Source organism: Chaetodon trifascialis, chromosome 10, assembly GCF_039877785.1.
Source record: "Chaetodon trifascialis isolate fChaTrf1 chromosome 10, fChaTrf1.hap1, whole genome shotgun sequence".
Taxonomy (NCBI): Eukaryota; Metazoa; Chordata; class Actinopteri; order Chaetodontiformes; family Chaetodontidae; genus Chaetodon; species Chaetodon trifascialis.
This window is the reverse complement of record NC_092065.1, coordinates 29,329,700-29,344,570: the sequence shown is the minus strand read 5'-3', so window position 1 is coordinate 29,344,570 and position 14,871 is coordinate 29,329,700. Positions and strand designations below refer to the sequence as shown.

At 49.3% G+C, this 14,871-nt stretch overlaps 2 protein-coding genes across 4 annotated transcripts; one reads left to right on the top strand and one right to left on the bottom strand.

The window, feature by feature from the left end:
* Positions 1–107: 107 nt before the first annotated feature.
* On the bottom strand, positions 108–4,491 carry cln6b (CLN6 transmembrane ER protein b). 3 transcript variants are annotated; one of them, XM_070972635.1, is made up of 7 exons: positions 4,108–4,491; positions 3,480–3,578; positions 3,207–3,395; positions 2,950–3,005; positions 1,437–1,559; positions 472–603; positions 108–284 (listed from the first exon to the last, which is right to left on the bottom strand). In XM_070972635.1, exons 1-7 carry the CDS (start codon positions 4,255–4,257, stop codon positions 146–148), a joined length of 888 nt encoding a protein of 295 aa, XP_070828736.1. In that variant the 5' UTR covers positions 4,258–4,491; the 3' UTR covers positions 108–145. The 3 variants fall into 3 exon arrangements, with proteins under 3 accessions (XP_070828736.1, XP_070828737.1, XP_070828738.1); XM_070972636.1 differs by having other exon boundaries at positions 472–600; XM_070972637.1 differs by lacking the exon at positions 1,437–1,559 and having other exon boundaries at positions 472–600.
* A 3,547-nt stretch (positions 4,492–8,038) lies between these two features.
* Positions 8,039–13,159, top strand: fem1b (fem-1 homolog b). Its single transcript, XM_070972283.1, has 2 exons — positions 8,039–8,771; positions 9,645–13,159. Exons 1-2 carry the CDS (start codon positions 8,410–8,412, stop codon positions 11,278–11,280), a joined length of 1,998 nt encoding a protein of 665 aa, XP_070828384.1. The 5' UTR covers positions 8,039–8,409; the 3' UTR covers positions 11,281–13,159.
* Positions 13,160–14,871: the final 1,712 nt, after the last annotated feature.

Sequence of the window (14,871 nt, the reverse complement as noted above, 5' to 3'; positions counted from 1 at the left end):
ACAAGTGAGGCTGAGGACAGACAACCCGACGGTCCTCTCTGCAGACTGCAGATCCATTATTAGTCCCCCCAAACCTCTGAGACGGATGCCACGCCTCAAAGGGACACTCTGAGTCTGAGGAAGAGGACGCCTGTAAATGAGCCGTTCATGTGCTCTGGAGGTGGAGCGTGAAGACGGCGCGAGGCTGCGGGACGTAGATGAGCCCGGGGTGCTTCTTCCTCAGGACGCCGTCGCTCCACAGACAGGCCACCCAGACCGCCACCAGGAACAGAGCTGCAGAGAAACTACAAGCAGAGAGCTTCAGCCAATCGGCATCGAGATGACTCTCACATGATCACAGCGCCATGGATTCACCTTTTCAGTCATCACGAAACGTTTCCCAGCGTCTTCCACACAGGAAGCAGCACGTCCTCACCTGGACTTCACCTGCTCCACCCTTCACACCACCTGCGTGTGTAGAGCACAGCGTACCTGTAGAGCATGAAGACGCCGTTGCTGTCGGGAACCATGCCCCGCCTCCTCTGGTGCATCACTGTGGCAGTCATTGTGAAGAAGGTGAAGATGAAGAGGATGAAGGTCTGTCCCTCAGTGATCAGGTACCTGCTGGGACAAACAGGGAAGGTCAAAGGTGACCTGTGAGCAGAGAGCCGCAGGTTCAATCCCTGCTGTGTCCATACAGGTGAGTCATGTGATTTAGAGGTGACCCCACAGACGGTCGTCAATGGCTGCATTTGGAAACGTGACGGAAATGTCTTTAATACCTAAAAGACAAAAAGACATGAGAACGCTGACACAGTCCTTCAGGTCTACCTTCAGCCCTTAGGGACGTCCTCATTGAGTCAGCAACACCTGAGAGCCACCTAATCAATTATTGCACCTGAGAGCCACCTAATCAATTATTGCACCTGAGAGCCACCTAATCAATTATTGCACCTGAGAGCCACCTAATCAATTATTACTAACGCCTGGAGGCGCTCACACACACACACACGCACACACGCACACACACACGCTCGGCCTCAGGTGTGCTGTTCCTCAGACACTACAGTTTCAGTTCAGGTGTCACCTGGTGGATCAACAGTCAGACTTCAGCACTGACACAGAACAGCAGCAGAACTGGAACCAGGTCCAGACCTTCACGGTCCCAGAGGATGAACCCTGCTGATCGTGGTCTCACTGAGACAGATCCGTCTTTGTGACGTTGGTTTTGTGGTTTTGTCAGATCGTCCTGATTGTTTCTGCGTGTTGGTCTGATTTTAACTTAAGAGCTAACGAAGCGCTAACACTGTTGACTGTATTTGAATATGGACCCCAGGAGGACGAGTTGTTGCCAAGGCAACAATCCCAGTGTATCAATAAACAGGGATCGAACCTGTGACCATTTAATCACAGGATGCACTGATGTGATGAGTGATGTTGTAGTAAAGCAGTCTGACCAGTAGTAGGCGCCGCTGGGGACAAGTAGCATCCATGCTGCCAGCGGCATCTTCTCCTCCTGTTTCCTGTGACTGAAACAACCACTGAAGAAGAGGAAGAGGACGAGGAAGAGGGGACCATACCTGGAGGAAGAAGAAGAATTCTCGTGAAATGTCATCAGTCGCAGCCCTGTTTAGCCTTGTTTAGCCAAATTTTGCCTTGTTTAGCCTCATTTAGCCTCGTTTAGCCTCATTTAGCCTTGCTTAGCCTCATTTAGCCTTGTTTAGCCTCGTTTAGCCAAATTTAGCCTTGTTTAGCCTCATTTAGCCTCGTTTAGCCAAATTTAGCCTTGTTTAGACTCATTTAGCCTCATTTAGCCTCGTTTAGCTAAATTTAGCCTTGTTTAGCCTCATTTAGCCTCGTTTAGCCAAATTTAGCCTTGTTTAGCCTCATTTAGCCTCGTTTAGCTAAATTTAGCCTTGTTTAGACTCATATAGCCTCATTTAGCCTCGTTTAGCTAAATTTAGCCTTGTTTAGACTCATTTAGCCTTGCTTAGCCGTGTCAGTTCCAAATGTCCTGAAGTGTTCTGACCTTTGATGAGCTTTAGACAAGATACCAACATACGTTCTACATCAAAGACCAAACATCATCAAATTTAGCTTAGAGATTTTCTTTAATGTAAGGATTTTTATTTTTTTTTGAGGTTTTGAAAAAAGTTTTTGAATTCATGATCAGCTCATTAAAGTTATGCTTACTTGAGAAATTGCTCCAATGTTTTTGGAGATGTGATGGCAGGTTAGCAGGGCAGGTTAGCAGGGCGGGCTAGCAGAGCGGGTTAGCAGGGCGGGTTAACAGGCTGGGTTAGCAGGGCGGGCTAGCAGGGCGGGTTAACAGGCTGGGTTAGCAGGGCGGGCTAGCAGAGCGGGCTAGCAGGACGGGTTAACAGGCTGGGTTAGCAGGGCGGGCTAGCAGGCTGGGCTAGTTTTTGGTCTCAGGTCCTGAGGTGACAAACCTCTCTCTGCTAAGCTAGCGGGGGCACTGATGTGTCAGTATGTTTCTCAGGTAAAACAACATTTAAATACTGTTTATCAAGGAAAACTAACAAGTAGTGATGATTGATGTTAAATATTTGATTTCAGTTTCATAGTAAATATACTTTCCAATAGAAACACACACACACACACACACACACACACACACACACACACACACACACACTACAGCACCAAACGTGGATTCATCCGCTGCTAAAAGTAGTCCCCACAGATGCTCCATGTCCTCCAGTTTGTCTGATTAAACCACATTGAGCAGCTGTTTGAGGAAATCAATGAAGCTTACTAAATATTTAAAGATTTACGTCTTCAGCAAGAACCAATAAGCTTTGAGCTGAGAGCAACAGACAGGAAGTCAGACATGAACCACAGTAATGGTCATTAATCTTTTAATGACATACGAATCATGTGGGACGAGTTACAGGAAGCAGACTTTTGTTATGCTGCAGTGGATGAACAGTGAGTTTGACGTCTTCTTACCACATCAGATGACCGAGAGTGTCGTCAAAGTAAAACAGCAGCTCGAAGGCGTCGACCTGCAGAGTAAAACAACGCTCATCAGCCTTCATCACAGACGCTGACGCCTCCAGCTGAGCTCTTGTCTTCCTGCATTGTGTCTAAATTACAGAAGAAATCCTGCATAAAAAAGGCTTTTTGAATCTGAAGGCTTCTGATCAGCGGCTGAAATATGGCGTCTCACGCTGCCCAGGTGTGATTCTGGGTGACGTAGCACCTACCAGGGAGGACGGTTCCAACGTCTTCATGATTGGATTCTCTCTGACTGACAGGTGCAGCTGGTAGCCAATCAGCAGAAGCCGCCCGGTGATGGAGTCGGCCACCAGGTGGAGGCTGGTTCCTGTGACGACGGCGATGATGCCGAGGCGGACGGCGAGGGGGGGCAGCGTCCTGGGGCTGCGCTCAAGCATCTGCAAGGACAGACGTTGGACTGATATGAAGCGTCCGTGAATGTGAGTGAATGCGGCAGCGGCGGCGTGTTGCGTCTCAGTCACCTTGAGCAGGACAAGCGGCGTGCTGATGATGTACAGGACATGGAGGACTTCTGCGGGACCTGGACGGTTGACAGGACACCAGTCTGCCAGGACGACCAGCTGCACAAAGGCTCACATTCAGCACAGATTTAATGTTTTATTCATCCTGTAAACGTGCAGTGAGTCATTTCTGTCTCTAGAGGTCTCTGAACCAAAACAACGACAAAAGACCAAGTTTGACGACATCATGAAGCAGTGTGGCATCATGGGAGCTGTTGTCTTCATTGTTAAACACCATCATGATGAAACAACAGAGCAGCTAGCTTCATTTTTTCCCTCCTGCATCCATCAAAGACATGATGCCGTCAACAGGTAACCAAATGAAAGGCACCTTTACCTGAATAAGACCACAGACGTCTCTGTCTGACCGTGGCTGGACACAGCTCAATAAAATATTCGAAGATCAAGTATTTTATGTTTTTTTACACATTTAATGTGGAAACTTCCTGTGTAACGCCTTGAAAGCCTCTGACTGAGCTGGTTTTAAAGGGACACGTGAAGACAACAGAGCAGCAGACATTCAGGACACACAGGGACAGGTGATAAGGTAGAGACCAAGACTATATTGCTTTTTTTATCCCCCTGTTACCATGAGGACAGGTCGGCCCACATCCAGGATCCAGTTCTGGATGGTGAAGCAGAGCCAGAGGTCCAGGTGGAAGCGAGGCTTCGGCAGAACCTCCTTCATCTCCGCAGAACCGGCCGACCGGCTGCAGAACACAGAAACACACACATTCATGTGTTCATTCACCTGCTTCACTGACGCAGCAGCTAATCATGCGATCAAAGATTCTGACTGCCTTCTGGGCGCATTTTGTGCTGAAGGAGAGCTTAAGTCCTGTGATGCATGATGGGATTTGTTTCAGACCAGCAACTCTGAAAAGAAGCCAAAATGATGCTGAAATAAAAAAGTTTACATTGAACAACTTTTCTGTGTAAAGCTCCAAATGAACCAAAGCAGGACGACTGAAATGATGTGAGTAATGGATGGAAATGAAAGTGGCGCCGTCGCTGAGGCGTAAACGTCGCAGAGCCGCCGCTCATCAGCAGCCGCCTCTGAAAGACTGGATGACTGTATGAAATGCAGTTTGATCATTATCAGAAGCACAAAGTGCAGCTGAGGCTGATGCTCGTGTCGTTGGTCCTGCAGGTATTTAACCAAACGACTGAACACGTCACACGCTGACGATGGCGCAAGACGAACACCATCAAGGTACTTCAGTTCATCCTGAGGTAGCATGAACGTCTGAACCATGTTTCACCACAATCACCCAGCAGTTTAAAAGCTACGCAGCTAACGTCGCTAAAGTGTCAGAGGCAGTGTTTGAATCTGCAGGCTGACCCCTGACCCCTGAGTCCAGAACAGTCCTGAACAGCCCTGAACTGTCCTGAGCAGTCCTGAACAGTCCTGAACTGTCCTGAACAGTCCTGAACAGTCCTGACAGCCCTGAACTGTCCTGACAGCCCTGAACAGTCCTGAACTGTCCTGACAGCCCTGAACTGTCCTGACAGCCCTGAACTGTCCTGAACAGTCCTGAACAGTCCTGAACAGTCCTGACAGCCCTGAACAGTCCTGAACTGTCCTGACAGCCCTGAACAGCCCTGAACTGTCCTGAACTGTCCTGAACAGCCCTGAACTGTCCTGAACTGTCCTGAACAGTCCTGAACTGTCCTGAACTGTCCTGAACAGTCCTGAACAGTCCTGAACTGTCCTGAACAGTCCTGAACTGTCCTGAACAGTCCTGAACAGTCCTGAACTGTCCTGACAGCCCTGAACTCTCCTGACAGCCCTGAACAGTCCTGAACAGTCCTGACAGTCCTGAACTGTCCTGACAGCCCTAAACAGTCCTGAACAGTCCTGAACAGTCCTGAACAGTCCTGAACAGTCCACCCAAAGTCCTGATCTCCCTCCAAAACCCTCAAACTCTGCGACAGTGGATTTCCTGCAGTTCTAATCTCATCTGTTCATCTGTCACACGTGTGACAGAGGACAGAGGACAGAGTGATGTCCTCCACTGACAGGCTCAGTCCACAGCAGCTGGATGATTTTAAAGGTGGAAACCAACAGAAATTCAGAGACACTAAACAAGAAAAACGTTCAGACGAGAACCAGAAAAGAACAAAAAGTCTGTAAACTTTTACAAATATCTGATCTATTCTGAAAAAGGGTTTGAAAGGTTACAGCCTCCTCCTCCTCCTCCTCCACCTCCTCCTCCTCCTCCTCCACCTCCTCCTCCTCATCATCATCATCATCATCATCGTCGTCCTCCTCCACACAGATCTGATGTTTTCAGACATTTATTCACTCGTCTGTTTCTGCTTTTATCCAAACAGTTTTTCCGCCTCAGACGTCGCCACGCTTCACCTTTTCTTCCTCATTTCAGCTCTTCTTCGTCGGTCTATGCAGATCAAACATTAGATCGAGTGGGTGGAAACAGAAACTTGTACGTGTGTTGGAAATGAGTGAAATCAGGAGGTTTAACTCCTCCGAGCGTGAAACACAAACTCAGCTGTGACCTGACTTTACTTTTCATTCATGAGCTTCGAGGAACTTTTCTGTTTGTGGCTCTTTAGCAGAACCAGGATGTTCAAACATGAAGCTGTGTGATTAATGAAAGTGCAATCATTGCTTAAAGGTGAGGCCGATGATGAAATCTGAAGTTTACCAACCTGCACATGAAGGCAGCTGCATGCAGAGCTGTCTTCTGTCTCCTCTGGATGGACGGCTGCATGTCTTCTCTGCAGTCCAGCGTCTGTCTGTGACACGAAAACACTGTTAAACCTGCTCCCCAGTGTGGATCAATAAAGTCCTATCTTATCTTATCTTATCTTATCTTATCTTATCTTATCTTATCTTATCTTAAACAGCTACAGCATCACTGACTGACACCACGAAGGGGCAGTGAGAGCCAATTAGGTCCACCGTTGACTCGTCCCTCCTGTTCTGAAGCTGAAGAAACAGTTTCCCTCCAACTGAAGCAGAACTGAGTCGTTTCATGGTACAACAGGCAGGAATTAAACTGCAGGCTGATCTGCAGCAGATAAGCCTCTAATCTGTATAAACCTCACCCAGTTTTCATTAGACAGCGTTAATCTGGCTGCAGGTGAGCTCAGTGAGAAGCTCATGCTCCCTGTGAGATTCACTGTAAAGGTCACGAAGATCTGTGAAACCTGTTTTCATGAGACTCAAAGAAAACTGGGACAGACGAGGGAAGAACACGCGTGGTTTACTGCATTTCCTGTTTTATTTTGGAGCAGTTTTCCTCTGTCATTCCTGTGCCTTGTACTTCCTGTCATTGTTCAGTTTCCCACCACTTTCTCTGATCACCTGTTCTCAATCATCCGATTGGTTCCTCAGTACTCCAGCAGCAGCTCTGTGACTGAAGACAGCCTGATGCTTCAGCCTGAGGACGAGGACGGGGACGGGCTGTCAGTCAGTCCCATTCACACTGTGTCCAATGCTGTGGCTGTAACTCAGCTCACCTGTGTGCACCTTCTCATCCATGTTTTCTGCCCACTTATTCCCTCTCAGAGGCTCCTTTCATGGTGCTTCATCCCCTGTGCTCCAGAACCTGCATGCTCTCTTTGATTGACTGTGTTTTTCTATCTTTTAACTCATAAAAGCATGAATCACAGAGACACAGCTTCCCTCAGGACAGACGCAGCATGTCCTGCCTGGACGAGCCGTCGGATGGTTTGTAATTGGACCAGCAGCGTTCAGTCTGACACCACCTGCTCTCCTCCACCCTGCTAACTTATGTCTGCTAGCCTGCATTGCCATGTTAGTGTGCTAACATCTCTAATTTCACGTTGTGTGTTTTTTGTAGTTTCAAATGAAGTTTTAGAACTAGATTTATAACGAGGAAGAAAGGCCACACTTTGAACACACTTCCACACGAAGGTAAGATCACCTGATCCATTCCTCACAGCTGACACACCCGCAGGGATGCTGATCAGTGCATTGTTCCTGAAAATAAACCGATGAATAAATACAATAAATAAACCACATTTAAATTTTGGATTTCCCAAACCATAGTCATGTGTCCATTCAGGAGTGACTGGGTTTGTTTAGGACACACCGGCAGCGGGATTCAAAGGCCGATGTTTGTAGAAATGTACTGCTTGTATGAAGCTTTTACTCCCTCATCCTCTCAGTGTTCAGGTTACTGTAAAATTGATTATATTTGTTATTTATTTTATCGTAAACATGAGAGCAGTTCAGAAACAAACAGGTAACATCTTTCTATCTAGGTTTAATACACAGAATATACAATAAAGGTCAATATCAACTTTACATTTAAGCGTATGAATTCTTTCTCAACAAAAGAAAAACTTTTAAAAGCTTTTCTTAAAAAAGGAAGTCCTCACCTTATTTTCTGTATTCACTGTATGGATATTTTTCTTTGATTCTTTCAGTTTTTTGTAATTTTTGCATCCATTCAAATGAAGCCCCTTTCAGAAAACAGGAAGCGGAACATAAACGAGCGACACAGAGTTCCAGTCGGAGGTATTTTCACGTTGAACGGCAACTTCCGCCAAATGACTAGATAGCAAAAGGTGAGAGTGCTGGTGTTGGTTTTTGAATCTGTGGGATTGTTTTTCAGTTTTTAGACGAAGCACTACAAGGAAACGACTTTTTGTGACAAACACTGAGGCGCCAGTCAGATGAAATCGAACCCGGAGCTGAAAAGTGTCTGTTTGCCGACCAGCTCGCTAACGTTAGCACAGAGCTAACCGGCTAGCTCCCTCAGCTGACGCCTGATACTCGGCGTCCGGACACAGAAACTCAGAGGCTGCTCAGCTCAGTATCGGACACTTCAGCTGTAAACTTCACGGCGGGATTTGAACCATTTCTCTCGCGGCCACAACGGAGAAGCTCCATTTTTCATGTATGCACTGGGGCCGATTTCGACATTTTAATGGGAGGCGGCTTGCTTTGGAGGATTGGACATTGCGGGCGCCAGTTGCGAAGAAAGCGGAGGTCCTGGCTACCTGTCGGGCCCAGATGGAGTCTCTGGCCGGCTACGTGTACAAGGCAGCCAGTGAGGGCCGAGTCCTGACCCTGGCCGCGCTGCTGCTCAACCACTCCGAGGCGGAGACCCAGTACCTGCTGAGCTATGTGACCCAGCTGGCCGGGCAGAGGTCCACTCCCCTGATCATCGCAGCTCGGAACGGCCACGACAAAGTGGTCCGGCTGCTCCTGGACCACTACCGAGTGGACACCGAACAGACCGGCACGGTCCGCTTTGACGGGTAAGAGCTGCCATGTTTTACTCCTCGTGTGGGCAGAGCTGTGGTTCAGGTTTCAGTTCATGTGGAAAAGTTTTTACATGCTGAGATTATCATGTTATTTATGGAAATGAAGATCACTGACTGGTCCTGGTTTTAGGTTTCTGTCTGTGGTTCAGGTTTTAGGTGAAAAAGTGACTGAAACGATTCAGTTTTCACTGGAATCACAAGAAACGATCTTTGGAAACTGTTGAATCAGTGTTCAGATGAGACGTTAACAACAGTCAGACACTCAGTTCACTTTGATCCAGAGGACAAAAGTCCACAGAGACGCACTGAAGGTGGAAGCAGAGGCGCAGTCTGTTCATGGACTTCAGCACCTGAAGGACACCTGAAGGATCAAACCTGTTTCAGTGTTTTAACTTCCTGCTTCGCTTCGTTTTGACTTTTGTCTTTTGTCTCAGCTGAGACTTTGTGTCATCTGATCAGGACTGAGCCACAGAAACCTGCTGATCTGTCAGCTGTGGCCACGCCCACGCAGTGACGTCAGCGCAGGTGTTTTGACCCAGTTTTTAAATGAAGGCTCCTGCTCTGATTGGTGGACTGAAAACACAGTTTGTCCAGATTTCAGTGGTTCAGTCCTCGCAAAAGGACGTGTTGATGGAAAGTCTTCCTCCTGATCAGATCATGATCTCTGAGCGCTGCCGCCTCCACCTGTAGCGATGAAGATGATGCTGTGCAGACGTACACGGACGCCATGTTTAAAATCCCTCAATAGAGATGGAATGAATCTGTTTGACGTTTGCGTCTTCAGACTTTCAGATTTCAGATTGAGTGTTTGATGTCAGCTGAGCGCGTCCTGATTGGCTGTCTGTCTGTCTCCCGTCTGTCCCGCAGCTACGTCATCGACGGGGCCACGGCGCTCTGGTGCGCGGCTGGAGCGGGACACTTCGAGGTGGTGCGCCTGCTGGTGAGTCACCACGCCAACGTCAACCACACCACGATCACCAACTCCACCCCCCTGAGGGCCGCCTGTTTCGACGGGCGCCTGGACATCGTCCGCTACCTGGTGGAGCACAACGCCGACATTAGCATCACCAACAAGTACAACAACACCTGCCTGATGATCGCCGCCTACAAAGGCCACACGGACGTCGTGAAGTTCCTTCTGGAACAGGGGGCCGACCCCAACGCCAAGGCGCACTGCGGGGCCACCGCCCTGCACTTCGCAGCCGAGGCGGGACATTTGGAAATCGTAAAGGAGCTGGTGCGCTGTCAGGCAGCCATGGTGGTGAACGGACACGGCATGACGCCGCTGAAGGTGGCTGCGGAGAGCTGCAAAGCAGACGTGGTGGAGCTGCTGCTGGCGCACGCCGACTGCGACCCGCGCAGCCGCATCGAGGCCCTGGAGCTGCTGGGCGCGTCGTTTGCCAACGACCGGGAGAATTACGACATCCAGAGGACGTACCACTACCTGCACGTGGCCATGACGGAGCGCCACCGCGACCCGGAAAACATCATCGCCAAGGAGCTGCTTCCGCCCATCGAGGCCTACGGGGGGCGCTGTGAGTGCCAGACGCTCCAAGACCTGGAGGCCATCCGGGTGGACCGGGACGCGCTGCACATGGAGGGGCTGATGATCCGGGAACGTATCCTGGGCTCGGACAACATTGACGTGTCACACCCCATCATCTACCGCGGCGCCGTCTACGCAGACAACATGGAGTTTGAACAGTGCATCAAACTGTGGCTTCACGCGCTCCGTCTGCGGCAGAAAGGCAACCGGAACACACACAAGGACCTGCTGCGCTTCGCCCAGGTGTTCTCCCAGATGGTCCACCTGAAGGAGCAGGTGTTGGCGTCGGCGGTGGAGCAGGTGTTGAGCTGCAGCGTGGTGGAGATTCAGCGGAGCATGGCTCGAGTGGACACGGCGGCGGAATCCGAGCTGCCTCAGGCCACGGACAATTACGAGTCAAACGTTTTCACCTTTCTGTACCTCGCCTGCATCTCCACCAAGACCGCCTGCAGCAGCGAGGAGCGCGCCCGCATCAACAAGCACATCTACAACCTGATCCAGCTGGACCCGCGGTCGCGCGAAGGCTCCTCCCTGCTCCACCTCGCCATCAGCTCCAGCACGCCGGTCGACGACTTCCACACCAACGACGTCTGCAGCTTCCCCAGCGCCCAGGTCACCAAGCTGCTGCTGGACTGCGGCGCGCAGGTCAACGCCGTCGACCACGAAGGCAACACCCCGCTGCACGTCATCGTCCAGTACAACCGGCCCATCAGCGACTTCCTGACGCTGCACGCCATCATCATCAACCTGGTGGAGGCCGGCGCCCACACGGACATGACCAACAAGCAGAATAAGACTCCGCTGGACAAGAGCACCACCGGCGTGTCGGAGATCCTGCTGAAGACGCAGATGAAGATGAGTCTGAAGTGCCTGGCGGCGCGCGCCGTCCGGCAGCACCAGATCACCTACCGCAACCAGATCCCCAAAACGCTGGAGGAGTTCGTGGAGTTCCACTGAACGGGCGGCGAGCTGGAGCCACGACAGACTCTGAAGAACTTCGTAGAACTTTCAAATGGTGCTGAGGACGAAAGTCCAGAACGAAACCTTTTCAGCATTTTTATAAAAACGTGGGTTTTTTCTATTTTAAGAGTGAACTGCCAAAAGTACCAGCAGCAGCCGCCGGCCGTCTGTCTGCCCGTCTGTGTCTCAGACAGACATCTGGCCGATGTGTCGCAGCAGGTTTGTCCTGTGAGAGGTGGCGGCGGCGGCGGCGGCGGCGCGCTGCTTCTTGTTTTGCCTTATCTCCACGCCGCGAGCCGCCGAGGACGCCGTAGTGTTTTACTTGACTCTGTTTTAAAAGAGGTGTGTTTGAGAGGGTTTGATGGGGACAGTCTGTGGAAAGGTTTTGTCTCTCGCCTGCTTTACTGAAAGGACACTCCCTGTCCTCTGTGGACAGACGGCTTCCTGTACGTCAAACAGCAGATTTAATGTCTGTGATTTCAGGTCTTTCCTGCTCAAACTCTTTCATTTGACTAATTTAGGCCCAAAATGATGAAACTGTCTCATATTAAGAAGAAAAGTTTAACAATGAAGATGAAAAGAGTTTCAAAGTAAAAGCTGCTCAGAGAATTTCTCCATGTTTAAACGCCTCGTTAACTTCCTCTAAAAATACCACCAGTGTTCCCTGAATGTGCCGAGCTTTTATTTTGAAATCCCCATTTTAAGTTGAGAAAATGTGTTTTTAATAAACGGTGGAGGACGAAGTCGCCTGCTTTCCTCTTCTTCCTCAGCTTTAGTTCAGCGTCGCCGCAGCTTGAACGTGAGCGACCTCTGACCTCTGACAGGACGAGGTCTTCGCAGGTCCACAGCAGGACTGGCTCAGCCTCGGAAGGTCTGGACTGTGAATGTTGGTGAAAATAAGACTTCAGGTCATTTCTGTGAATTCTCTTTGAAGCATAAAGAATAACTTTAAGCACATCGATCACTGATTATTGATTGATTTGTCAGCACATCGTTCTGTCGGCTCTGGATCAGGTTTTTATTTATTTCTTTTTTACTGCTGTGTCCAATCAAACATCAGTTGGTTTATGACATCATGTCCATGAAGTCACAATAAAACAGATTTTTAACCCTTTTCTCAAATCTGACCTGTTTCCAAACAAAGATGGCGGCTGAAGCTGAAGCTCCTCACAGACATCAGGACGTCTTCTGAAGCATTTCTGAAATATTTAGAGACGCTGAGCCGCAGCCTAGATTTGATATTTTCATAGAAAACACCATGTTTGTGTTTGTCAGGCTTCATTAACGCGTTCAGCAGGTGAAGGTTTCTTCATCCGAGGTTTCAGAGTTTGAGGACAGCGAGCAGGACGTGGGGTCAGCCTGCAGCTGCTTAGCTTAGCTTAGCATAAAGACTGGAAACAGGTGGAAACTGCTAGCCCGGTTCTGTCCAAAGGGAACAACGTCCACCTTCCAGAAGCTGGAGAACTGAACCGGTTACATCCGGTTTGTTTGACACGCTGAACACTGACTCCAGGAAGTATCCCCACCCAGCCAGGAGATAGTCCAGCTGAAAGCCTGCAGCGAAGCTACAAATGATGGTTTCTGTCTCACCCTGTAACTGCTCCCCAGAGCGACTTCTGTTCACTCATGATCCGACTGCTTTATTTTGAAAGAGCTGATCAATCATCAGGAAACAGTGAAACGTGAAAAAGGAGACTGCCTGCAGCTGTTTAGGCTTTGATGATGATGATGATGATGATGTTCTCATGTTTACCTGGTCAGTGTGTAGCAGCATATCGAGGTGTGACGGCTGAAGCCAAAGACTCCCGTCACCTGTGGGGACTTTGGTGAACTTCCTGCAGAGTGAACGCTGTCAAATTAAAAGTCTTCTGTCTGCATTCTGTCCTCCTGTCCTTCATTAACTCACCTGAGCAGCAGGCGAAGGACTAAGAACCAAATCTATGACAGACAGGAAGGATCCGCCCACAGCGTCTTCATCATACCAGTTTATTTACAGCGAGTTCAAGTCTGACTTCATACAACAAAAGTGCATCAGATGGAAATTTGGAAGTAAAATACAATAAAGTACAATATGTGTTCATAAGAAGCATTTACAGTTTCCACCAGTATAAACAGGAAACGAGTAAAAATCAGCCGTTGTAGGTAGTTTCTCTCTCTCTCTCTCTCTCTGTCTCTACTGTCTCTGTCTCTACTGTCTCTGTCTCGCTGTCTGTCTCTCTCTTCAGTCTCTGTCTTTATTCTCTGTCTCTACTGTCTTTATTCTCTGTCTCTACTGTCTCTGTCTCTGTCTCTCTCTCTCTCTCTCTCTCTCTCTCTCTCTCTCTCTTTCTCTCTCTCTCTTTCTCTGTCTCTCTCTTCAGTCTCTCTGTCTGTCCCTGTCTCTCTTCCATCCGGATGGACCCTCATTGTGTTTACTGATCTTTATTTTTCTGTCTCGTTTTTATTGGCTGTCGATCTTTCAGCTGAACTTTGTGGTCAAACAGCTTTTTCTAGTTTCACCACATGAACTGTGGCGGGGACATTCACTTTCATTGTCTCCTGAGACGAGACCGTTTGCCGGAAGCTGATGTGTGTGTGGCCATAAAAGACGTCCAGACGTGGTGGATGTGGTCACAGTCCAAACGTCCATCATGGACGTGGTCACATGGTGTCAGCAGACTGAGCTGGAAAACAAACAGCTGAAAAATGAGGAGGAGCACGCAGGAACTGAAGCAGACCAGGAACATCCAATCAGATCCGTGCAGGTGAGCAGAGACGCCTGCTTATTGGATTCTTTCTTCTTTCTGCTGAACCTGCAGCTCAGACATGAAGCTCTGCTCGCTCGTCTTCTTCTGTCCTCTGTCCATCATCTCACGGCCCCTCACAGTCACCTGCTGACCGTTTGGAGGGGCCCCACCCTTACGTTGGGAACCACTGTGTCGGCCCACCTGTCCCTGTGTGCCTGTACCTCTACCTGTACGACAGTCACAGGGTCGTTGTCTTCACAGAGTACTTCTGATACTTGAAGTACATTTAGCTGATGATACTTACGCTACTGTACTCTGGACTGGAATAATTTGGAGTATTTGTACATGGTGTTTGTACTTTTACTTGAAAGTTCTGCTCAGTCTTCCACCCCTGATGTAACACGGTCAGATGATGAGGGGCGGGCTGGGGGGGGGCATTAGGGTCCCTGAGTGACAGGTGGGGGCTCATGATGCGTTCAGGTGATCCTCGTCGACTCGTGAAGTTTTATCAAAGCACAAGGAGCAAAGTTCAGCCCTCAGTCGTGTCTGAAGGCGTGTGGGCCGCATTCCATTCAGTGATGAGCGCCACGTTCAGTCTGCTGACAGCTGCCGGTGCTCAGAGCGTCCACTAATCACACACAGCGTCCACCAATCACACACAGCGTCCACCAATCACACACAGCGTCCATCAATCACACACCATCCACTAATCACACACAGCGTCCACCAATCACACACAGCGTCCACTAATCACACACAGCGTCCACCAATCACACACAGCGTCCATCAATCACACACAGCGTCCACCAATCACACACAGCGTCCATCAATCACACACACCATCCACCAATCACACACAGCG

Excerpts from the sequence above, each read along its gene's own strand:
- fem1b (XM_070972283.1), top strand. The coding sequence starts at position 8,410 with ATGCACTGGGGCCGATTTCGACATTTTAATGGGAGGCGGCTTGCTTTG. Across the intron at positions 8,772-9,644 it reads GGCACGGTCCGCTTTGACGG|CTACGTCATCGACGGGGCCA; the intron begins GTAAGAGCTGCC and ends TCTGTCCCGCAG.
- cln6b (XM_070972635.1), bottom strand. The coding sequence starts at position 4,257 with ATGAATGTGTGTGTTTCTGTGTTCTGCAGCCGGTCGGCCGGTTCTGCG. Across the intron at positions 3,006-3,206 it reads CGTTGGAACCGTCCTCCCTG|GTCGACGCCTTCGAGCTGCT; the intron begins GTAGGTGCTACG and ends TTTACTCTGCAG. Across the intron at positions 1,560-2,949 it reads ACTCTCGGTCATCTGATGTG|GTATGGTCCCCTCTTCCTCG; the intron begins GTAAGAAGACGT and ends TTCTTCCTCCAG.